The sequence below is a fragment of the Leptodactylus fuscus genome, chromosome 6 (genome assembly GCF_031893055.1).
Source record: "Leptodactylus fuscus isolate aLepFus1 chromosome 6, aLepFus1.hap2, whole genome shotgun sequence".
Taxonomy (NCBI): domain Eukaryota; kingdom Metazoa; phylum Chordata; class Amphibia; order Anura; family Leptodactylidae; genus Leptodactylus; species Leptodactylus fuscus.
Window position 1 is genome coordinate 164,617,821 of NC_134270.1, and position 26,107 is coordinate 164,643,927.

Consider the following 26,107-nt stretch of genomic DNA (forward strand, 5'->3'; position numbering starts at 1 on the left):
TAGTGATATGGGCCATGCTGCTATAACCTGGGTATATACTGTATATAATTATATATGTACAGCTGGTATAAGTTATACATCTTATATATAGTGATGTGCACCATGCCGGTATAACCTCTATATAGATGACAGTAATGAGCAGACGGCGACTTTGACAATTATCAACTTTTAATAATTAAATATAAATATCTTTCATAACTGTACAAATAAAAAAAGCACAATTGTAGTTGCATTTTGTAATAGACGCTTATGAAAAGGTAACGGGGGAGGCTGGAAATACGATATTCACATCGCGACAATATTAGAACCTGGAAATTTTTCTGTACAAAGAAGTGAGAAAAATTAAGGCAGGAAAATGAAATGACGAAAAAGCTTTGAGGGGTGAATACAGCTCCAGGTAAGTGCAATATGGAGAATTTTACCCCCGGCCTCTTGTATTTAATAGTACATATATACAATCCCTTTAATCCAGAATCCTAGAATCGTTTCCCTTTCTATAAACTCCATCGATAAACAATATTTGATCATCGATTTCGGTGTCTCATATAGACTACATAAAATAAATTAATACTTCTATCCTCTTCTTTATATCCGATTTGTTTTTGTAACCTTTCCAATTACGTCTTTGGAATCTCAAGATCTGCTTCTTTTCCATAGGAACCTCCACTACAGTCTGTCATGGCATGGAAGTGGTTAATAAATAATAAGCAGACCACCGTAATGAACAATAAGGGGGGGTGGGGAATACCCCATGGTATGCCTAAAAATGTGCTCACCTTCTTAATCACACAGTGCTCAAGAAAGCAACGTCTAGTAAGGTGTATATACAGAATACCCTTAACATATATATTTACATCTTAAGATATTTATACTGTACAGATCGTTTGTATAAAAAGAAATGACAAAAAAAAATAGTCAAAAAGAAAAACCAAAAACACCTGCAGTACATAAGAGAGCCACAGGGTGGCACTGTTTCTCCTTAACAATTTAAAGGCATTCAGTTCGGGTAGACCCGATGGGGCCTCTAATCTATATCGACCTCGGACGTGCTGATCCATGCTGGATTTCCTGATGCTGCTCGGTTATAAAGCTCCTTAATACTATATATTATATTAACTACAGAGTGTGCAGCGCTTAGGACAGTCCCACTTATGCTCAGTTCTGCAGCGGTATCAAAAAATCTGTGCTAGAACCAAGGACGTAGATAAAGGAGAAGGAAATGAGGCTCAATCCTTGTGCCGGAGGTCCCAGTGCTTGGTCTTCCCATCTCTCTTCATAACCCTTGTAGGAGATGGTGGCATTATCCTCGAGCAAGTTGTCCCCTCCTGTTTTTGCTGTGCCTTTGGAGTTGAAGACCCTTCGCTCAGGTCCATGCCACCTATTATGAAGAAGGGGAAGACCAACCGGAGCTGGGTTCCTCCTCTCAATGGTCTTCAAAGACACTGCAGGATACAAACCCCAACCCATAGGTAGAACTGACCCCAAAGTCTACTGCATGTCATCTCTTATCACTGGTGGGTCATCTAAAGACCTTTACATCCATAGCGCCTTCGAGCTTTTACGCGTACTCATGGAAGGCTGTTTAGTGCAGGTTCAAAATGTTCAAGAGGAAGACATAAGGCGGCCATTTTGCACCTTTCGAGAACAAAATGGTCGATATCGGACTTTTCTCTCTCAAGTCTTCAGTTCCGCTTGAGATTGGATAACTGTGCTGGCTAATATGGTAAGAGTTCAATCCATAACTCACACGTGAGTTTGCATCCGTTGTTGCGCTGGGCGTCCATAGTCTCCGTGTGCGGAGAGTGAGGCGTAAGAAAGACGTGACAGTGTCGGACCCGTTTCTAGAGTTTCAAAACGATCTGGTCGGACGTAACTACAAAAGGCTCTGGCGTAAGGTTGTGGCTGAGTACCAGGGCCTGGTGGCAAACTAGTAGGGCCTTGAGGTATGTGAATACGCTCACTTCCGTGGCGTGGCGTTGTGGCGTATCGATGTGCATACTCATACAGTTTAGGGGCTCCTGGTAAGGATGGGGTTGGACACAACGGAGTGAGGGCAGAGGTTGTGGAGTACAGTGGACGTGGAGGAGAAGAAAATTCTGGATAGGCAACTGTTGTTGGACGTGAGTCTTCATGAGCTCGCACTTTGTAGTAACCATTTGTTGGGTCCTGTTGGGTGGAAATGAAGCCTGGTTAGTGAAATGCTGAGGAACCTCTACACGATGACAAGGCTGAGGAAGATGGTGGATAACGTACCTGAGAGTCATCGGGAATATCGCTGTGTTCAGTCTGTGATGTTCCTCGAGATTCTGTATCGGTGTGCTAAAGAGAAGACCATGAAAATGTCAACTATGAGAAGTTGAGTAGCCCAGCACCTCACAAGTCCTATAAAATCTCAAGTCTTTTCTTTCTAAAAGCTTTTTGAGAACTTGAGATGTTTGTTATGAAGACACTCACCAATGGCTCCTTCAGATCTTCTTCAGAATCACTAGGGTGTCGATCACTGTGATCACTTCCAGAAACTTCCACTGCTAGAATCTGGGTGTCCTTCACAGCTAAAGAGGAAGAAAAGTTGGGTTTTATTGAAAGAGAACATCCTAAGGAGAACCCAAGATGTAAGCTTGTCATGAGAAGACCCAAGGTTATAGATAAATGTGTTATAGAAGAGAGATGAGTTGGTCGTGAAGACCCTACAAGTATGGTCAGAACCTAAAAATCATTGGGTGGAAACATCTACATTGTACGAAAGTGGAAGATATTAGGATGTTCTGTTTATATTCTGCAGCAGATGTGAAGACTCTCAAGATTTTCTTACCTTTCCGTGGCCGTCGGCAGCAAAGTACACAGATGGTCACCAGTACAAAGAGGCAGAGTGTCCCAAGACCAAGTGCGATCATCAAAAGCATGAGAGGCAGGGCAGCTACGGGAAAAGAAAGAGTGGTCAGAAGTGGCTCTGAGGAATAGTCCTAAAGATGAACTTGGAGACCCCCTTTAACCTACTGATTTAGTGGTGACAAAGATGGCTCACCTTGTTGTCTCAGAGAGATGATCACAGAGTCCTCCCCATATTGATTTATAGCTGTGCAATTGTACGGCATTGTGTAATCCGAAGGCTCGGTTCCATCGATGATTAGAAATGAGATGGCTCCACTATTGGTCACACGTGTCTCCACCGAGAAACGCCCCAAGGAACCCTCGTCAAGGCTTTGCTTATCCCAAGACCAGATCTACAGGAGACATTGAAAAGCGGAGTAAGGTGAATGCCAGGATGACTTTGTTACATCTTCTGACATGCCACAGAGATATCTGTCATGAGACTGGTGGCGGAGGTGACATAACATTCAGATGGACAAATCAATGGCAATGGTATTTCTACAAAAGCAGTTTCTTAGGGACATTAAGAGTCCTGACACGGTACTGGTGGAGGTTCCAGCTCATGAGTTTCCCTTTAAATGGCTTAGACACATACAAATACTTACAATTCTATCAGGGATTGGTGTCGTCTCCACCACACATTCCAGCCGAGCTTTCCCGCCCAGAATACTTTCATAGTTCATTTCACTGGTAATGATGGGAGGACCTAAGGCGAAGAACCAGAAGTCAGCCTGACACTTTACATCTGTGTTTCCTATACCATAAGTCATTTCTTTAGCTCTCCCTGGAGAAACAAACCATCTCCAGAACTTTCTTGCTCCTCACCTTTCACAGTCAACGTCACTTCCTTTTCCATGGTACCTATGCGGGGCACAATGGCTTTGCACACGTAGGTTCCTGCATCCTCCCGGGTCACCTTGCTCAGAGACAGAGTATTTCCATTACTTAAGACCTGTGAGAGAATAGGAGGAACATCTTCAGACCTGAATTCACAAACTTGTGGTGACGCCATACACGTGAATAGACATATGAAAAAAGTGAAATTACCTCTGTGGAGCCTTTCTTGTTCCAGAACTGGGTTGGGGTGGGATTTCCGGTCCAACCACAGAAGAAGGAAGCATCTCCGCCAACCTCCACTGTCATGGGTCGGGGCTCAGTAAGAAGACGTGGACCAACTGTTGCAGAGACAGTGAGATTACAGATCAGATTGGATCATTTTACGAAAGAGGTCTTCCATGTGTAATAATTACTGGCAGCAGCACAAGAAATATCTCTGAACAGCTTGGTCATGACCATTGACTTCAGCTTTAGAAGAGGGGCAAAAAGACTGACAAGACGAGTCCTACTTACATAAGACATTGACGGCGGTGCTCACGTTGCTGCTTCCCACGCTGTTAGACACTTCACATGAGACCGGAGCTGTAAAAAATGTGTGGTCCACGGTCGCATGGTAGTGGTCTCCAGAAACGGAGAGGGGAACGCCTCCCTTTGCCCACCTGTGAAGAAAAATCGGTGGCATCAATCTTTTTGTCCAACCCAAGGGTATAGGAGACATAAGTTGTGGACTTCATAGGCTGACCATCTAAGGTGCATGGTGGCAACCCAATTCTTCACTATGACAAAATTCAAGGAAAGAAGGATCGACCATATTGGATTTCAACATGGCTGATCTTTCGTTCACTGGAGATGAGGTGCCTGGTAGCGCCGTATTCCCTCCACCCAATGCTCCACCAAGCCGAATGTGCAAGTGTGGGGTCGGACACAACGGCTGCTGGTTAAATACATGCTAGTTAAGGTTTGTGGTCAAATTTCTGCCCAGCCTATGGTGGCCGATACCAGGGAGCCATAAACTCACCTATAACTTGTCACCTCGGGGTTGGACACTGCACTGCACAGGAAGGTGACCGAACCTCCTTCAGAGACTGTTGGAGGATCCACCGCCAGCGTTACTTTGGGGGGATCTGTAGAAGAAATAACACAACTGATGGGTTGGCGCGTCATGGTTGTATCACCAAAGTTGCAAAAGCTTCTTGGATTATTTGCATGACAGTGTGTAGAGAATAAGCCCACAAAGAGGTGTTACTTACACTGCACACTAAGCGTCACCGATCTCTCCCGGCCCTCAGGTAGCGCGGAGTTCCTCACCCAACAAGTATAGGTGGCCCCAGTGTCTGCAAAGCTTGGGGTGATGAGTAGACTGCTTACGGCGTCCTCGCTCTTGCCATCCGATAGAATCTGCTGCACGAGATGGATGAACATAGACATGGTCAGGCCGGCACAATGACGCGGGAACCTACAGGGGGCGCGTGCAGCTCAAAGTCTCACCTTGTTGTAAATCGCCCCGTCCAGCTGTCTGCCGTCTCGGTACCAGGTGATGTCAGCGGCCGGTTTTGCTGCAGGGGCCAGGCAGGTTAAGTTATAGGGAGTGTCAAGCAGGACGTTAAATATGGGGGCCCCACGGATGAGCGGTTCTCCTGGAGGAACTGAGAGAGAGGAAAAAAGTCAGACCTGATGCCCTAATAAATGCCAACCTACGCTTGTTCTCAGTCCCTGGATCTAAAAGCTGATTGGCTGATGTGGAAAACTGCAAAGCCCCCTGATATTTGCAGTCACATGACTACACCAGTCTGCCAAATAGCTGCATTGAATAACTTAGCATTTTAAGGTGTTTGTTCTGCTCTGTGGCTTGGGCCGGGTACGCTGGTGCTGCGTACCATATGCCTGGCTTCAGATAAGCTGCTCCGTACTATGCATGGATAGTAAATAACAGCGACGGCTGTTTCTGATGAATTTTTAATACACACCGAATTAAAAAAAAAATAAACTCCTGGATTCTATCCAAGGGCTATATTCCTTTCCATAGAACCCAATGAAATGTCTCCCTCTAGGGGCCAAGTAAGGCATGGAATGCAGCATTTTGCTGGAAGCTACCCAACTAGTAATTGTCCAAATTTTTGCAAGTCTTCCTGACCCTACACGAACCCCAGTACTCACCCAACACGGTCAAATGAGCCCGCTGCGACCTCAGCGCCGCCTGCGTTGCTTGGCACTCGTAGATGGCGTCGTCGCCCAGCTCTACTCCTTCTATGTGCAAATTGTGCTCCCCTATCGTGTGGTCTCCAATGATGGAATACCGGGACCACCCTATAAAATAAGACGGAGATTAAACATTTTTAACCCCCTCATAGGACAGTTCCTATAGACAAATATGAACATGCAGCTTCTAATACCTGGAAGGTCTCGTTCCGCACCCAACGCCAAACCGTCCATCGTCCACTGGACTACCCCTCTGTAGCCAACCACCACGCAGGGTAGAGTCACCGACTTGCCGGCCACGACCACCACATCTGAAGGTTGCTGTGCAAAATGAGCCCCGAAAGCTGCAAACGAAATAGGAGATGATTGAGTTTCATAGCTGGGGGCACGTGAGGACAGAGGTGAATCGTCAGTCTCCATTCTGCATCTTTTCATGCTGCCATATGGTAAATATATGTTGTAAAAGTGCTGACGAGCTTATAGGTATCATATTGAGCAGCGGGCCAGCTGTTGGCGCTGTCTCTCGCTAGTAATGGACATTAATCTTACGCTTAAAAGATGTAGTGGCGGGGGAAGGTGACACTCGCACAAAGGAGAAGGTATCGTCTATCCAAAATGTTAAAAAAAATTTGAAAAAAAAAAATTAGTCATTGCTTTTTATGACACCGGCCACTAGGGGCACTCTTTCATTACTTTTAATGGGACGGTAATATACACAATTTTTTGTAAAATATTTGGCAGGCGGACGTTGCGCTGCGGTGACGTCGCTATCTCCTGTCTGTCTGAGGAATAATTCATCATCTCGAGACAAACAGACCCAGATTCTGGAAATTCTCACGCCGTCTTTCCGGAAAAAATTTCAATTTTCTTATTTCCCACAAGACTCAATTGGTTTAAGATGAGTTATTTTAAAGGCTTCTCGGAGTTACATTTTTCACCGGATCCTGAAGGCGTCCACGCTTGGCACGTGAATGAAATGTTACATGAAGCTTGAAGTCGATGTACAGGTTCTGGAAGAGCTGAGGGCGATTTTCAGCGCTCTCGTCCCAGCTGAGAGAGACGCGATAACGCTCAACGACTGTTCATAGGAGATTGAGAATCTCATATCAGAGATGGAGAATGTTCAGCCGCGGGTTAAACAGACGATGATATGCTGGCAAACGTTTGAATATACGAGATTTTTGGGTTCTAAAGTTTTCGGAAAGGAACATGGCTACCGCGTTGTATTGTCAGGCAAACCGTTGGTCTGCTAAGGAGAAGTGGGGCTTAGGTGGCTAATAAGAAGCAGGAATAGGCAGACTAGTCACAACTTTAAGGGAGAGGAAGTGGACCAGTATGGAAGCGGGCCTGTATGGGCGGCCATTTTGGTTGTCTATGTATTGGTCCACCCTGTATGTGCTGACTAATGACTGAAGTAACACTGATGTCGTATATCAGTACCGCTATGGACGGGTCTATCATTTACAGGTGTTCACATCGACGTTGTATAGTCTGTTGTTCTGGTCCGTTGGATGACCAAAACAATGGTCAGGTGGATTGTGAACAACAATGATGTCCCCATTGACTATAATGAGTCCAAATGGTCTCCATTGTTTGAAACTGAAATCACCAAACCAAAAAGTCAGACTTGAAGGACTTTTTTGTCCATCAATTTCGACGGACCCTGCGACGTAGTCTCCAAATGGACAGAGACTCCAACGTAGATGTGAGCCTAGCCTCAAGCGACGAGTTCCCAGGTCTTGTCATAAGAGTCCCAAAATTTAAAAAAACCATCCAAATAACAAACAAAATGGAAGTTGTGGGACAAAATGTGTCACTGTCCAGCCCGAACCTCAGAAAACGAAAGCGAAAACAAACTTTTGACTAATTTGCCTAAATAAGTACAAAAAACTGGACCAGCTCCAGAGAGTCTTTATCCAAGCTGAGGGGCCGTATTACTTGCAGTATCAGGAGGCTTATTGTTTTGGTCAAAAGGCGACCGCACAAGGTGGCCATTGGTAGCCATCTATAGGTGCTGAGATAGACATTTGACATCTTTACCCCCAATAATCATCAAGTGACTATTAGAGATGAGCGCGTAGTATTCGATCGAATAGTCAAATATAGAGGCCTACTCGTATCGAATTTCTGAATATTTCACTACTCGCTCATCTCTACTGTATAGGTTTTTTTTTTATGCCTACGTTGTCCTAGTTCCTGTCCCACCTCCACTGCATTGTTATTGGTGTCAAAAAAAGCGCCAGGGAAGGTGGGAGGGGAATCAAATTTTTACTGCGTTTACCGCGTGGTATTCGACTGAGTATGAGTATTTCGAATACCGTAGTACAGTATTCGATCGAATACTACTCGCTCATCTCTAGTGATCGTCAATAACGATCAGACTTTTACCTTAGGAATATTTTATCACGCCACGTGAAAGAGAAGTTACCGTATTTTTCGGACTATAAGACGCACTTTTTTCCACCAAAATTTGGGGAGAAAAGAAGGGTGCGTCTTATAGTCTGAATGTGGCTCCTGGCACCCGCCGTAATAGAGAGGCGGAAGCCGGCAATTGATAGACGCCGGGGCCTGAGACATCGCTCCTCTGCCCTGCATGAAGCCAGCAGCGGCAGCGGCGATGCTATTCCGCTCCTCCGTCCCCCCGCCGCTGGCTTCAGGCAGGGCAGAGGAGCGATGTCTCAGGCCCCGGCGTCTATCCCTCCCCGGCATCCGCCTCTCTAGCACAGCGGATGCCGGGTCAGTATCGGTGGCCCCTTCTCCCCCGGGGCTGGTCCCCACCGGCCCCGTACCTGTGAAGTTGCAGGCCGGCTCCTGCGCGGCGATATCGCAGGAGCCGACCTGTTCGGGTGACAGCCGGGAGCCTAATGAGGCTCCCAGGCCTGTCACTGCTATATTAGTATTGCGGCTGGGTCTATGACCAGCCGCCGTAATACTAATATACAGAATGTCCCATAGACGGCAATACAGTTGTATTGCCGTCTATGGGACTTGCAATCAAGTGACCGCAGGTTCAAGCCCCCGGGGGGGAATAAAATAGTAAAAAAAAAAAAAAAAAAAAAAAAAGCTTTAAAAATATATAATAAAAATATGAAATAAATAAAAGTTCTAAATCACCTCCTGTTTTTTTTTCAATACAAGGTGATCTAAGCAATAGACATTCCCCAAAATGGTATAACTAAAAAGTACATCTGGCCCTGCAAAAAAAACCACTCTATGCGTCCCCGTACAGCTGCAGGGTCACCTGTCAATGTGGCCTTGCAGCTGTTGTAAAACTACAACTCCCATATATTAAATATTTTACCAGTTTTTGCGTCAAATTTTTTTTCCCCTATTTTCCTCCTCTAAAACCTAGGTGCGTCTTATAGTCCGAAAAATACGGTATATTTGAGTGGCGAATAATTTGCCGAAATTTTACAAAAAGTTGAAAAAAAGTAAAAAAAAAAATATATATATATATATAAATATATGAATAATAATAATAATAATAATGCAAAAATAATTAAAAAAAACATTATTTTAAAAAAATATAAACTATCTCAAAAAATGTCTTAAAAAAAGTGACAGCTCTGAAGGCAAAGTTTTTAAAACTTTTTGTCTCGTATGATTAATGTCCCCCTAGACCCGCCACAAAAACAAGCCTGGCAATCTATCTATTGAAAGCATCCCTTTGTACGCAGCGGTCTCTTTGTGCCAGCTTGTCTCTTTGTCTCGCTGGCCGTCTCTTCAGCCCCTTTCCTGTCCCCTGAGTGGCTTTAACAGATTTTTAAAAGCTGTTTTTCTAGAGTTAATCCACTTTCCACCTTTTCATGCTTTCTCTGCCTTTGTGTAAACTGACAGCATGAAACTTGGTGGTGGTGGTGGGGGGGATGAGCGCCAAGGGAGGGGGGGGGGGGGGCATTGAGGAGGGAAAACAGGACCCTAATCTGCACAGAAAAGACTCATGGGGTGTTAAAATAATAGAAAGGGTGTTTAACCCCATAGTCACTGGAGAGACTAGCGCGTATTTATATAACCCCCCCAGTTTATTTGATACGTGCGGCAGAGAAATTGCCCAAGCCGTTTTTTTCCGAAGTGTCCATGGCGAACTGGACAAGAATGGGAGAATGTGCTCGTCCCCAGCTGGCAGTGCCAAGGATAATATACGACGTTCTGTGCTACTTTTATAAGGGGCGATGACCCAGCCAAAACCGAGAGCAGAGGTCTCTCGGAAGCTGGCGAAGGGTTTTCGTAAATTGGCGAGTCTGGTATCCAAGCGCTCGTCTCTGCCTGGCAGTGCCAGGGTTACTTTTTAGCGGTGCGCTATGCCTCGCTGCATCGATGAAACCACTTTATAAGGTGCAATAATCATCCTGATATGGTTTGCATTGTACATCTGGAATAATTGCCTGCACTTAAGTCTCTCCGTGCATCCATTAAACACAGTTATCTCTCCCGCCTCTCATTAGGGACCGCTCAGAAGATCTTCTTTCTGCAGGAGACAAAGTATTCGCTGTGATTGCAAGCTCTTGGGCCCCCCCAAACAAAACCCACCACCCCCCTCCCATTCACTAACCAGCACCAGCCTGTGGGGGGTTGAGCCGTGTTAAGTGGAAGTTAATACACCATATGGTGTGTTTAAGAGACAGTTTGTCTTGTGTTTTCTGTGATCTGTTTATTGGGGCGTGAGGAATACTATTCAGTGATATGGTGCGGAGGTCACCGCCATTCACTCTATACAGGGACGAGGGGGAGGTCCGAACAAATGGGGTGGGGGGGAATTCTGTGGGAGAATTGAATCAGAAACTTGTTAGCAGGACACGGCGTGTCACGATAATATCATTAACGGCTGCTTTTCTGCATCGGCCCAGTTCTGTGGCCTCTGACGCTATTTTCGAGACGCCGGGATGTTACATCCAAGCGATCAGATGATCAGGATCAGGACATTGACTTATAATGGGGTCTGTCAGGTCCTGTCATGGTGTCTGTCGATTTAGAGCCATATGCTACAATATGTTATCCTTCTATGTGAACCGAGCTTAAATATGAGAACCCAGAGGGACTGATGGAAGGCGAATTTCACATGGCAGATGTCGCAGTGGGACCCACCGTGCAAATTCTACCACGGAAATTTTCACTTCAGTGAGCGCTTCGGGCAGATTTTGCCGGAATATCGAGTGGAACGTTGCCTCCTATTGAAATGAATGGGGGATGGAATTTTTGTAAAAATTCCACCATGGGAACCAAGCCTTAGATGGAGTGGCCTCCTAATAGGAAGCAACAGCAAAGCATGGGGGCGCTAGATGACCGACCGCCATTATTACCATGACAAATGACGGTTCCAGTTTGGGTTGGTAAAATCAGGGGATATGGGTCCGTGTTTCAGTCATGATGACCAATTTATCTAATTTCTCCATCATGTTTGTAGCAGATGTTGGGGACTATGGCGCACACTATGCAACTAATCCCGCTGGTGGCTACGAGAGCTGTACGCTAGTCACCGTTCCCAAATATCTTGCGGAAATTAGTAATATTATTTGTCTAGTGCCACTAAAAATGGCGGCCCTGGAGACAGATTTCTTTAATATCATAAGGGACCAGAGTAGAGGCCTATTTACGTAGTGAGTATCAGCCATTTTCTTAATACGGGGTCAGAACTCATGTATAAGGGTGGGTTCACATCTGCGCCCGGTCTCCGCTTTCGGGTTTCCGTCTTCTGCGGAGAGAAACTGGACAGGAGATGGAAACCCAGCGGTCAGTTTTCAAACCCATTCACTTGAATGGCTTTGCAAAGTGACCACCCGTGAGCGTCTTCTGCCTCTCAAACGCGAAAGCGGTTTTTTTTACCCGGCACAAAGTCGGACATGCAGGACTTTGTGTCCGGTTAAAAAAACGCTTTCACCGCGGACAGGCAGATGACGCTCACGGGTGGTCACTTTGCAAACCAGGTCAAGTGAATGGGTTTGAAAACTGACCGCCGGGTTTCCGTCTCCTGTCCAGTTTCTCTCGGCAGAAGACGGAAACCCGAAAGCAGAGACCGGGCGTAGATATGAACCCGCCCTAAGTTACTGTAGGTTCACATTTGCGTTCGGGTTTTCATTCTTCGGGTCCACTTGGAGACCTGGAAAACCATAGACCTCATAGACTATAATGGGGACCACTGGGTTTCCGCCCGAAAAATGCAGTGAGAAAAGTCCTGCTTGTACTATAGCGTCAGCCTAAGGCTCCATTCACACAGAGTAACGTTGGCGTTTTTTGTGCTTATTTTGTGCTTATTTTGGCACATAGCGCCGCGTAACGCTGCGTTAACGCCACGTATACGCCGCGTTTGCGCCGTTCAACGCGACCGCAAAATAGCGCGGCGCAAACGCGACATATACGCGGCGCTATGTGCCAAAATAAGCACAAAAAACGCCAACGTTACTCTGTGTGAATGGAGCCTTATTTATTAATAACGTTTATTCTAATATACTACAGGCCTTACTGCACATAGCGACCAATCAGATTATGTCTCTCATTTCTTCAGAGTTGGTTTCAAAATGAAACCTAGAATCTGACTGGTTGCTATAGGCAACTTGTACACTTTCAGTCTACACAAGCCAATCAGATTGTGGCTTTCATTTCCCTCAGCAGTTCAAAAAAAAAAAGAAAAGAAAGTTGAATCCTGATTGGTTGCTGTTGTTGTTATAGACAACCAACTCACTGTCATTTATGAACCCTGTGTATTTAAACAAACTTTATTAGGAAATGACTCATCTTAACAAAATATTACCCTCGCAGTAATTACAATCAATAGCTTGTATCTGCCAGATTGATATCTGCGCCTCGCCGTATAATTACCCCACACCTAATGATCTGCCTCGATACACCTCATTGATTACATTGGTGCGAATTAGGTCATGATTATAATATATATACCCTACATCGCACAATAATAAGCAGCGGCCTCATAAAATATGATATACGGCGGATATTATATGTAGCTATCAAAGCACTTTATCCAAAAAAGACAAGGGAAACTGCAGATCGGTGGCGACAACACAAACCTCATTAGCTTTAAAATCCGACGACCGGTTCGTTTGCTGTAATTAAGCATTCATAACGATGTTTGCATTCTCCGTATTAATTGTGCATGCAAAATGACTCATATGATGTGTTTTCTTTTGCAATACTGATGATATTTGGAAAACCAAAAACAAAGACTTTGGTCGTTGCACCGCAAGAGCTTGCAATCTATTTGCTCGCTGGCAGGTGCATGCGAGCGTCCGCTTCCTGGGAGGCCAATTAAACTGCCCCGTGCGTTTCTGGACTGGTCGAGGAAACTAAACGACTTGGAAGAAGCCCAAAGGATAACAAGCAAGGGGGGCGGCGGTGGCCCTTTAGTCAGATGTGTTGAAGGAACGCCTGACGGATGTATTTAGGCGAATATATGAAAATAAAGGATCCTTACAATTACTTCGGGTGGAGTCGTCACTTCAAAGGGAACTCCACCCAGAATTCACCATTTCCGTTTGTTTTGTTCATAAGCCGCACGTATGATTTCATACTGACAGGCTCTTTGCCCGTGTTATGGCTAACATGGCTGCCATTACAACGCCTGCAGGTTGTCACCTGCATTATCCAACTTCCAGTATGACAAGTTTACCTAGTAATATGTTGACAGCCTTTGCGAAAAATGTAAGGTTGGTCCCCAAAGCCTTGCAAATAGTTAAATTCGGGGGTCACCTAAAGCAAACATGGCTTTCCAATACCAAAATTCTGCTGGTATTTGTAAATAGATAAATGCGTTCTTTGGAGCAATGTGGGTGTGATTGTTTACCACATTGGTGCAATGGCAACACCTTCGTTGCTTGACAGAGCTCATTTGCATATTTGCAAAAATGATATCTTGCGACAGAGGCAGCGAGCCATTGTTTGATTCAGGAGACCCAAATCTATCTATCTGCTGGGCTGGGTTGATACAATGCTGGATGGCACCTTTAAACAACTGAGACAGAAGGACATGGTATTTGCCACCAGTTTCCCCCATGTCATCACCCATGGAGTGATTACACACATGCATTGTGTACAGGGATGGGAGTTGTAGACTTAGGCTAGGGTTACGTAGGACTTTGGTCGCAATTCCCGTTGTGTGACCAAAGATCGCAGAGTGGCCTTGCAACTCCTTCACACTTTGCAACCCCTAGGTTGCTGCAACAACAATTTCTAGTCACAAATAAATGGAGCAGTGTTGAAAGTTGCAGTAACAGCCCCCTTGGAATGGCAACGTAACTCCATTCACTTACATTAGTGAAGGAGTTGTAGGGCGACACAACAATATTTGGTCGCGTGATGGGAATCATGGCCAAAGTGGCAGTGTAGTCTTGGCTTGAATGTTGTGCTCTCCTGGGACCACATAGAATTCTCTATGGTACACACTCCTTTAATGTTGTTGCATCACTGGGGTCCTGGGTTGAAATCTGACCAGGACAACATGACCTAATGCTAGGTTCACACTAGTGATTAGGTCATTTCGGCCCATCGGGGGACCCAAAGGAAAGAGAGCCAGACCACTAAAACAGTGGTCACCAGTGGACCCCATCATCTATAATTGGGTCCGCCAAATCAGGGCAGATGATTTCTGTGAATCCAACCTTAGATTTTGTATTTCTACCTTAAACTGGCCATAGACTTTACAGCAGTTGGCCAAATGCTACCTCTACTGACCCTCTATATACATGCACTCTTGGTGCCAAGAACCTCTAGTGGTGGCCTATTTTCCAAGAACAAAAGGATCGGATATGTTGAGATCCAACTGTTGATCCTCTTTTTCCCCCAATGCCAAATGTTGGGACACCCCCCCCCCACACACACACGCACTAGGCAGTGTGCCAACCCAGCCGAAATTGGCAGGATCAGCTGACATTAACTTAATGCGCATGGCCAGTTTTATGGGCCCTCCTTATTGACTTCCCCTCCGGTTCTCAACAAACGAATAAGTTAATTGGCTTCCTATGAAATGTTCGAGAAAAGACACTGCGGCCCCTTCTGGGAAATGGAAGGATATGAGGGCGTTCTTCGTGCCACCACTTTATAAAGATAATGAGAGATGATAAATAATGCCGTCTCCGGCCTTTGAAGCTTACAACTAACCACATGAATTGAGTTTTCACTTCTCGATCCTCTATTGTACATCATGTCCCCAATAAGCCCCTTCAGAGACAATCCTTCTCCCCGCAGAGTAGACGCTTCTTCTAATGAGATCTTGAGGTGGCCAAGACAGAGAGCAAAGCCTCTACGAAGACTTCATGAAGAACAACCACCCCCACCGCTCCCTGCTCTCCTTATCTCTCCATTCAGAACTGTGATCGCCAAGGGATTAGCACTGAGCTCAATGTAGACTTGAGTGGTTACACTTAAAGGGACTCCAGCGTTATAATCGCCAGGCAATGGGATTCTAGTCGGCTCTTCCATTCTACCCATGTGAGAAAGAAAAAAAACCTTTATTAAAACCCTGACGAGAATAGGACTCACCAGAGAGGGGGCAGGAGTGCAAGCCCCTGATATGAGGAAGCTATAGGAATTGGCAGCTCGAAAGTCTTCGCTAGGAGTGAAGTCGCCCACGTAACACATTTCCTTCCATCTAATCTATGCTTCGCTTAAACCTGTACAAACCTCTTCACATGTCTTATAATTAGAACCTGGTTTTCCTACGGCTGCAGTGAGTTGCTATGTGGAAATAGCGCTTTGCCTTTGACCCGTAGTAGATTATGTATGAAGCCGCTCATCTAATGAATAATTATCGCACCTTACATATAGGACCGTGCGTCGCCCTTGAAGCTTTACCGACCAATACATCACCAGCTCAATTAATGTGCACGGGTGCAAGACCCTAGTCAAAGTCAATCATATGTTTGCACCGGTGACTGACAGCTCTGCTTCCTGTGGGGGTCTCTGTTGTGTACGGCTTATCAGGGCCGAACCTTCAAGGTGATCCTCGCTAGCTTAATGAGGAAATTATAACTATTTGTAGGAAAACCTACTACTATGGGGATATCCTCTAAGCCGTTGTATTTATCCAATAAAACATGAAGTGCTAGCTTGACTGGTTGAGCAAGGACTAACATAACAGTGCCCCCTGGTGGACTATTTTTAATGAAAATGCATAGAATGTGGCTCTAGGTCGAATTTAGAAGTCCACAAGAAGCCTGCGGGTTCATGGGCCAACAATATGGACGCCAGTGCGTGCGTTAGGTATGGGAAGATACTCAATGGTACTAAATTGACCTCACCAGAAAGATATTGGATCCATGGAAGATGTAGCAATGCTTGACCAATAACCAATTTTGGAATGTTTAGCTCTTTGACACTTACAATGGTCCTATTCAAGTCTACCGTCATCTCCATCAACAATCAATGGTCATCCATGAAACATTGATTTAATCGGTATGGTTGGAAGTTGTACATAGGGCTGGAGACCTTGAAGCAACTTGTCCAATACAAGGCAATATTGTTAGGCTATAGTCGGCACTTGGCTACCGCCAAACCATCATCCAACTCAAATCTCCACCAACATCCAATGCTCATCCATAAGACATTAATCTAATTGGAAGTTGTACAGTCCGATACAGTAAACAAATTATATAGGGCCATAAACCTTGAAGCAAGTGACGTCTTGCAACCACCACTTTGGCCACCACCATACAATGATCCGCCTCAATTCTCCCGTCATCACAACCAACATCTAATGGTCATTCATCACTTGGCTCTGATTGGTCTGGTAGGAAGTTGAATAGACTGACTGAATAAACAAATTGTATGGGGTTGGAGACCTTAAAACAACTTGCAAGGTGATATTGTTGCTACAGTCACCAACCATCATACAAGGATCCTCCTCAATCTACCATCATCTCCACCAACATCCAAATGTCATCCATGAGACATGGATCTTATTGGTTCGGTTGGAAGTTCTACAAACTAACTGATAAACCGTATTGTATAGGGTTGGAGACCTTGAAGAAACTTACATCTTGTAGTATTTTTGTGCTATAATTGCCACCATCAAACAATATTCCTCCTCAAACCTACTGAGATCTCCACCAACTCCAGTGGTCATCCATGAGTTATGGATCTAATTGGTCTAATTGCAAGTTGTATACACTGACTGAGCAACCGGATTGTACAAGGTCAGAAATCTTGAAGCAACCTGTGTTTTTCAAGGAAAAAATGTTGTGCTACAGTCACCAGAATCATACGGATCTACAGAGATCTCCACTAGTTCCAGTGGTCATCCATGAGACATGGATCTAATTGGTCTGGTTGGAAGTTGTACAGACTGACTGAGCAACCAAATTGTATAAGGTTGGAGACATGAATGCAACTTCCATCTTGAAAGACAACATTGTTGGCCACCATCATTCAGTCTACTGTTATCTCCACCAACTCTAATGGTCATCCATGAGACCTGGATCTAAAGGATCTCGTAGACTAGAAGATGTACACACCAGTTGATCCACCAAAATGCATGTGGTTGGACACCATGAAGAAACCTGCTTCTTCCATGGCCCCATGAGTTGTCTACGACAAGTGCCACATAATAAATTCGCCAGCATGGGCCGAGGAGGAGGGTTGGATAACTGCAAAGGCTTTATTATAGGAAAGGGATAATATGTCTTCCATCATAATGTCATCACTCCTGCCAGAGCCACCGCTGAGATATGTCTGACAGCCTGAGCCCTATCAAGGACAATGTGGGGTATTGTTAGGGGCGCACAATTCCCGTGAGACCAAACTATTTCCGAGCTGATAAGGATGGCCTGGTCCCATCTCACATACCTGAGTCCCACCAGACTGTGTTATCAGCGTGGCCCCCACCAGGAGATGAAAGCACCAGGTCTGGTCCGGGGTATTATCTTGTCTGCTGTCCCTGCCATGCTGACAGACAGCTATTCCTGCAATGTGACCCCTTATGCCTCTCTGCCCATTATAGATGACATGCCAAGGAGATAAAAGGGTCCCAATGCAAGACACCTTTGTGGCTGAGTACGAAGAACGAGAAATAAAAGAGGAGGGGGGGGGGTGCGATAAGGATGCAATGTGCGACACTTAACCCTTTAGTCTGCAGCAAAACAAGACAACACAACGGCGCAGTCTTTCTTGACTGCAACCCCCATCAGACATAGGTTTTGCCGTAGACACACATTGTTATATAAACTATACAAAGCTTGAGAAAGTGGCGGCACTACAAGTCTCAGCACGGCCTGCTTGCAGAAGCTTAGTGTGCATTAGCAGGAAGGTATAGCTGGAACTTGTAGTGCAGCAACAGCAGGGGTCATTCTACTACATGACACATGCCCGGGACCTGTAACTGCAAAACCAGATGTGACCCTGGGCCTAGGGAGCGTGACAAGTAACCCCTTCCTCCCCAATACAAGAGGAAGAAACCGGTGACAGCATCTCCCGCCGATAACCTAACCACCGAGGTGCCCCAGAAGTGTAATGGAAAGTATAATTCCCCGGTGCCTTAGGCAACATAGTGTAATTACTGCAGAACAAACTTGGCAGGTAAGTACATTGCTCATTAGAATTGTATTATTAGGACACATGGCTTCTCCAGGGGGAGACAAAAAACCCCAGAATAGCACAATTATTCCGCCTGCGATCCCCCATTAAATGCGTGAAATGTGGGGAATGAGATGCTAGCGCATTTCAGGCAATTTGCAAAAAAAAAAAAAAATCAGCTTTTTTTCCTGCAGTCGGTGAAGTCACCCCCTTGCTCTGGCCACCAGGCATTGCAGCAGTGGGCTAGCAGCGTGATATCAGCAGCATTGCCACAAAGACCCTCTGCTGTCACATGCTGCACAAAGTAGCGTCCGTACCGGTAAAGACGCTCTAGATCGCAACCTTCACCTGGGCCGATGGCGCAATTCGGGGACGTTGTAACTTTTTACACCTTTTCTCTATACAGAGTTACATTGTATCATTCCCATAAGACACATCAATCACATCCCTAGAAGAAAGCAGAACCCCCTGCAAGGCTTGGTCCAACTTACCTTAAAAGACCCTTCCAAACTGGGTATCTAATGCCCCCTTAAGACCCCCGATATCGGCCCTTTAAGACCCCCGATATTGGCGCAGTCATGCCCATGCCACCTACATGCATTATAGCGTAATTTTCCTAGCACATGTTTCGATATACTTTGAAGGGGGGTGGGTATGACTTGAGTACCGCACCGCGGACTATGTCGGCGCCATAGGATAAGTTAAAGGGGACTTACTTTGATCCAGGATAGGCAGCAGCAGGGTACAAAGTATCAGTGGCTTTATCTCCATTCTCCTGAGGGGTCCTGAGTTCGGGTCGTGCCTTTTGCCTGCCGCAGCGGTGTCACTAGGGGGGTTGTAGTAGTGATTGCAGTAGTCCTGCCTGGCTTGTGTGTTGCAGACAGTCCCTGGGGCACTTTGCGCCGCTCTCTGCTTCAGTGCCTGACTTGAATGGTCCTCCTGTGCCTCTGCATCCTCTCCTCCACTCTCCAGTCTCCTGACTCCTTCTCTCTGCAGTGGATTTAGCAGGAGGCTATTCCCTCCTCTCCTCACTACCCATTGGAGAGAAAGTTCAGCCTGCTGTAAAATAAAAGCAGCCTCTCTCCTCCTCCCTGAGTGTCCCCCTCCCTCCCCCCTTCATCCTCCTCCTCCTCCTCCTCTCTTTACAGCCTCACTAACTTAGCGCATCTTCCAGTTTAGCTATATATTTACTGCTGTAATGCTGCTCAGCCCTGACCGGGGAAAACTGCTGCAACTCGCAGCCATAGGGCCGTGTTCACATTTGCATTCATAATAGAGGGGGAGGGGGTAAATACGGTGGAGGATGTAAATATTTGCATTTGTCATTTTGCAAATAATAATAAAGCAACCTTTTGAATAATAATAAAAATATAATAAATAAGATAAATTAAAATAAGGCTGTGTTCATTATCCACGTCTACCCCATAGATTTGCGCTATTGTAGACTTGCCCTATTGTCGTTCAACGGACCTAATTCTTGCCATATAAAGGTACGTTCACATGGCGTTTTATCTCGGCGCTTTTTATGCAGTGAGAAAAAAACGCCAGCCGCTGCCTCCTATTGTTTCTAATGGGGAACTGCGCCATCGTTCATACACTGCAGATTTTCTTGCAAGTGGAATTGTCTTTTCTGCACTGCAGCGGGATCTTTCTTGCTTGCAGATTTGCGGCAAAATGCTGCAATAAGGCCCAAAGCACACGATGGGCGTTTTCGATCCGTTCGCTTTACGGACAGCATAGGGAGCCATTCCTTTCAGTGGCCCTATGCACATGGCTGTATTTTTTACCGATCCATGTGGCGAAGCTACAAAAAATAGAGTGGTCTTATTCCTGTCCGTTTTGTGGCTCGGACCCTACAGTCGTGCGCATTGGGCCTTAGGTTGAGAGAATACTCTGTCTGCTGCCTCCTAGGGTTGAGCGATCGGGATCGGAAAAGATTGGATCCCGATCGGCGATCGAGTAAATTTCAGAATCGCGATCGGCTGTTAAATGATCGGAAATTTAATTTTACTGCATTCCTGCTTTATGCAGAACAAAATGCAGCGTGATCTTTCTTTGCACGCAGTCACATTCACAGTCCGTGCGCTATCCCTAATATCGGATAGAATACAGACCCATTCATTTCAGTGGCCATTTTTTTATCGGATCTGTGTAGGGGCGTGGAGCAAGTTCTATTTCTGTCGGTTTTTGAACATGGCCGCCACATGGATGCCATCCGTGTCACGTCCGTTCCAATATCACGGACCCTGCTGTCATGTGCATGGGTCTGTTGACTCCTATTGTTTCGAATGGCGAACCGCACCGTAGACGCACACGCTTAAAGCATTGCTGAAACGTGGCGGGTAACCATGCACAGAAGCAGTGTGCGACTTGTTATGGCAAACACGGGGCTCAGCCTTGGATTCCTGCTGTGGATATTTGCAGTGTGATCATACCCTAAGTGACAATATCTCCCACTAAAGATTTTTTTCCGCCATTGCACCAAAAAAATCAGCGCAGATAGGTGTCATGGCAGAAACTCTATTGCCAGCCAAAGGATTTCAAGTGGATTCCGGTAGGGAATATTCTCTGAAATACACCTGAGCATACCCCAATACAGCTGCAGAGTGAGGGGCCCATAGGGGGCCCTTATCCAGGTGAACGCCAAGTAGGATGAGCTGGAATTAAATCTATTGCCCCCTAGTGGTGACTCTGGGAAGATAACTGTACTAGAGAGGTAGTTCTAGGGGGTGCAGAGATAACAGTTGCACCTGGGCCCTCTATCACAGATTATAAAAGATAGGTAGGTGGGGGGCCGTGATATTTAGCAATGGGGTCCAAGAGCTTCTCCTCTAGGGAGGATATATAGGCCCCTCCACCACAGTGGGCTCAGCAGTAGGGTCCCATACATTCAGGATGGAGTTGCCCTTTAAGTCGCTGTGTAGCAGTGTAGTTTTTGCTGCCGTGCTCCCGAGACGTCTTCTCGGTATGAGATCTGTCTGTAGTGTTTACTTCAATGCAGCAGAAGTAACCAGTGAACTGCAGATGAAGCCTCCATAGACGGAGATGATACATTGATAAAAAAGCAGCCACTCCAGCGCCTCGTCCCCCGGTGCCGCACACAACAGGAGATCCAAGAATAACTCTGGTGACAAAATATTATGATGCAAATCCCAGGAGGTCACCGGGCGCTAACAGCATTTTCCATTCATCGCTCTCCTCTGGGTCTCAGGTTACTTGGGGGAACAAGGAACCAGGAGACGGTGTAAACTCCAACCCTATACACCTGACCCGTAACCAGATCTATATATAAGCCCCATACATGAGACCTATATACCTGACCCAAACACTTGACCCATACTCAGATCTATACATCAGCCCCATAACCAGATTTATACCCCTGACCCATACCCAGACCTATACATCAGCCCCATACATGATACCTATACACCTGACTCATAGCCAGATCTATATATAAGCCCCATACATGAGACCTATATACCTGACCCATAACCAGACCTATACATCAGCCCCAGACATCTGACCCATATCCGGACCTATACATCAGCCCCATACATAAGACCTATACACCTGACACATATCCAGACCTATACATCAGCCCCATAACAAGGCCTATACACCTGACCCACCCACGAATTCTATATATCAGCCCCATACATGATACCTATACACCTGACTCATAGCCAGATCTATATATCAGCCCCATAGATGAAACCTACACAACTGACCCATAACCAAACCTATACACCTGATCTGTATATCTGACCCATAACCAGATTTATAACTTGACCCATAACCAGACCTATACACCTTAAGTCTACATAAACCCGATATGCTACACCTATACATCAGCCCCATACATCTGCCCCATAACTGGACGTATACATCAGCCCCATACATCTGCCCCATAACCGGACGTATACATCAGCCCCATACATTTGCCCCATAACCGGACCTATACATCAGCCCCATACATCTGCCCCATAACCGGACGTATACATCAGCCCCATACATCTGCCCCATAACCGGACGTATACATCAGCCCCATACATCTGCCCCATAACCGGACATATACATCAGCCCCATACATTTGCCCCATATCCGGACCTATACATCAGCCCCATACATCTGCCCCATAACCGGACCTATACATCTGCCCCATATCTGGACCTCAAATCAAATCAAACAAGCTTTATTGGCATGTCCGAATAGATATTTGGCATTGCCAAAGCTAGTAAAGTGTGTGTGTGGGGGAGTTGGATTCGGGTGGGTGAGTGGTGGGTATGGGGTGGGGCGGTTGGTTTGGGGTATAACAGTCCGTGGAGTCTCATCTTCCTCTGGTTTGGTGACAGCTGGACACGTATTGGGCAGCGATCTCCACAGTGGCCTCTTCTTCTCCCAGTAGGATGTAGAGTTTCCTCTTCTCGTCTGCAGATATGAAGTCTGGGATGTGGGCAGAGAGTCTTTGGTAGTAGACGGCCCTCACAGCTGAGTATTTGGTGCAATGTAGCAGGAAGTGGGTCTCGTCTTCTAGGGCCCCCTAGTCACAGTGATGGCACAGTCTGTTCTCCCATGGCTTGTACGTCTATACATCGGCCTTATACCCAGCTCTGTACACCAGACCTCTACATACCACAGCCCCATCACCAGACTTTTTATGGCCCCTGCAGCCACCTGGGTGTCAGTGAGATCCCTTTGAAGCTGTAGGAGACGTCTCAGCGTTTACTTTACTGTTTTTGTCGCCCTTGTTGAAGGATTTTGTCACCCTGTAAGATGTTTTTCTTTTGCCTTCCAGCAGGGCGGCAGCACTGGTGAGGATTAGACAACTGGTGCGCCCAATACTAATCCTGCCTAGTGAGCAACTAATATGTCAAAGGAGAAAGGTATCATGCCTTTCCAGAGCCTGGGAAAGCTGGGTGATAACCTCCTTCCACTGTGAAGCTGTATATAATAGTAGCCATATTCATTGTCACCCAGCTTTCTTAAAGTCCTGAATGACAATTCTGTCTAGTTATGCAGAAATATGTTAGAGGGGGATGTATTACTACTTTCCACTTCACAGCCTGGAAAAGCTGAGTTATACCCCAGTGATGTGCAATGGCAGCCATACTCAGTGTCACCCAGATTTCTAAAAATCTGGCCTAGTTTTATCTATCTATCTATCTATCTATCTATCTATCTATCTATCTATCTATCTATCTATCTATCTATCTGAGCAGAGGGAGGGATGTATCACTTTCCACTCAGAAGCCTGGAAAAGCTGGGTGGTAATCTTCCTTTTTCTGGGCAGCTGAAGCGGTGGCCACACTGATTGTCACCCAGCTTTCCAAAAGACCTGAGTGGCAATCCTGACTAGTAATGAAGAAAGAGGATTGTATTACTGCTTGCCACTCAGGAACCTGGAAAAGCTATGTGGCAAAGACAACCATATTAATTGTTACCCAGTTTTCCAAAAGTCCTGAAAGGCAATCCTACCTAACTATGAAGAAGTATATTAGAGGGGGGATGGGTCACCACTCAGGAGTCTGGAAAAGCTGGGTGATACTTCTGTCCTTTTCCAAACTGATTGATACCCAGCTTTTCAAAGGCGGTGAGTGTCAATCCTAGTAATGCAGAAGTATATTCCATGGGGATACATTTCTGCTTGCCACTCAGGAGCCTGGAAAAGATGGGTGAGATCTCTATTTCCCCTTTGGTGTTGCAATGGTAGTCATAATGATTGTCACCCAGCTTTCCAAAAGCCTAGAGTGGCAATCCTGTCTAGTTACACAGAAATATGTTGAAATGGGGATATGGCTATTTGCCATTCAGGGGCCTGGTAAAGCTGGATGTTAATCCTCTGTTGTAAAGCCGTGAAAGCAGCCTTATTGATTGTAACCCTGCTTTCCAAAAGTCCTGAATGGCAAACCAGCCTAACTATGCAAAAGTATATTAGGGGGTTGAGGGTGTAACATTATTTGTCACTCAGGAGCCTGGAAAAGCTGGGTGATACTTCTCTTCTCCTCTATACTGATTGACACTCAGCTTTCTAAAGGCTCTGAGCATCAATCCTGCCTAGTCATGCAGAATATGTTCAAGGGGGATACATTACTTCTTGCCTCTCTGAAGCTTGGAAAAGCTGGATGATGAAGAAAGACCCTTCACTGTGAAGCTGCTATTGATTGTCACCCAGCTTTCCGAAAGTCTTGAATCACAGCCCTGCCTAGTAATATTAGGGTGGTGAGGGTGTATCACTACTTACCATTCATAAACCTGGAAAAGCTGGGTGATACGCCCCCAATACATACTAATATGTCATAATAGTGGGCGTGACTACAGTCTGGAGGCGGGACATGCTTGCGCTACTATCCAATTTTCGATTTATAATACGTATAAGAATCGTAAAGCTTGAAGGAATCTCCAGATTGCGAGTTCTGCAGGACGCAAACATGGCCGCCGCCTTATATCTGTACCAAGGCCTGCAATCCCATCCCAGTCTCCGCACAGCTTAAAAAATAAATGAGTTATCGCTTATCAGACATCTTTATGCAAATGTTAATCCCTGGAAGGCATGTGAGGCTGGCAGCGCGTTACCAGCGGAGAACCGCGCCGATTTCATATCTGGAAATATATTAACCCACGTGCGGCTACAGCAGGAGGCAAGTATGTTACTCACTGTAACCCAGCTGCAGATCTCAACTCCGCCATACATTGTATATGAGGGCAAGATTTCCATCATATCTCCATAACTTGCATTCCCTGACCCTGTCTCTTTAAAAAAACATTACAGCAATTGTCACAAACCTAATATAGGAAAGCAAAGTGACAACCCCAGTGATGGCTGACACCCAACTTCCCCAAAACAGACTGTCTATATGAGCATTGTAACTCAGAATCAGTACAGGATAAGTTATGTAATGTATGTACACAGTGACTGTACCACCAGAATAGTGAGCGCAGCTCTGGAGTATAATACAAGATGTAACTCAGAATCAGTACAGGATAAGTTATGTAATGTATGTACACAGTGACTGTACCAGCAGAATAGTGAGTGCAGCTCTGGAGTATAATACAGGATGTAACTAAGGGTCAGTACAGGATAAGTAATGTAATGTATGTACACAGTGACTGTACCAGCAGAATAGTGAGTGCAGCTCTGGAGTATAATACAGGATGTAACTCAGGATCAGTACAGGATAAGTAATGTAATGTATGTACACAGTGACTGTACCAGCAGAATAGTGAGCGCAGCTCTGGAGTATAATACAGGATGTAACTCAGGATCAGTACAGGATAAGTAATGTAATGTATGTACACAGTGACTGCACCAGCAGAATAGTGAGCGCAGCTCTGGAGTATAATACAGGATGTAACTCAGGATCAGTACAGGATAAGTAATGTAATGTATGTACACAGTGACTGCACCAGCAGAATAGTGAGCGCAGCTCTGGAGTATAATACAGGATGTAACTCAGGATCAGTACAGGATAAGTAATGTAATGTATGTACTCAGTGACTGCATCAGCAGAATAGTGAGCGCAGCTCTGGAGTATAATAGAGGATGTAACTCAGGATCAGTACAGGATAAGTAATGTAATGTATGTACACAGTGACTGTACCAGCAGAATAGTGAGCGCAGCTCTGGAGTATAATACAGGATGTAACTCAGGATCAGTACAGGATAAGTAATGTAATGTATGTACAC

General features: G+C 45.6%; 1 protein-coding gene across 2 annotated transcripts; it reads right to left on the reverse strand.

The window, feature by feature from the left end:
• Nucleotides 1–1,220: 1,220 nt before the first annotated feature.
• KIRREL2 (kirre like nephrin family adhesion molecule 2) lies at nucleotides 1,221–19,447 on the reverse strand. Of its 2 annotated transcripts, none has more exons than XM_075277921.1 (15): nucleotides 19,140–19,447; nucleotides 6,102–6,251; nucleotides 5,866–6,015; nucleotides 5,197–5,354; nucleotides 4,959–5,106; nucleotides 4,727–4,832; nucleotides 4,222–4,367; nucleotides 3,919–4,046; nucleotides 3,697–3,823; nucleotides 3,477–3,577; nucleotides 3,026–3,224; nucleotides 2,813–2,917; nucleotides 2,455–2,552; nucleotides 2,254–2,319; nucleotides 1,221–2,166 (listed from the first exon to the last, which is right to left on the reverse strand). In XM_075277921.1, exons 1-15 carry the CDS (start codon nucleotides 19,192–19,194, stop codon nucleotides 1,744–1,746), a joined length of 2,160 nt encoding a protein of 719 aa, XP_075134022.1. In that variant the 5' UTR covers nucleotides 19,195–19,447; the 3' UTR covers nucleotides 1,221–1,743. The 2 variants fall into 2 exon arrangements, with proteins under 2 accessions (XP_075134022.1, XP_075134021.1); XM_075277920.1 differs by having other exon boundaries at nucleotides 4,959–5,109.
• Between the last annotated feature and the right edge of the window lie 6,660 nt (nucleotides 19,448–26,107).

What these genes read in the sequence shown, in the direction of transcription:
- KIRREL2 (XM_075277920.1), bottom strand. Translation starts at nt 19,194, where the DNA reads ATGGAGATAAAGCCACTGATACTTTGTACCCTGCTGCTGCCTATCCTG. An exon ending in GCTGCCTATCCTGGATCAAA is followed by an intron (nt 6,252 to 19,139) that starts GTAAGTCCCCTT and finishes TTTCGTTTGCAG; the next exon opens with CTTTCGGGGCTCATTTTGCA. An exon ending in ATATTCCCGATGACTCTCAG is followed by an intron (nt 2,167 to 2,253) that starts GTACGTTATCCA and finishes TCCACCCAACAG; the next exon opens with GACCCAACAAATGGTTACTA.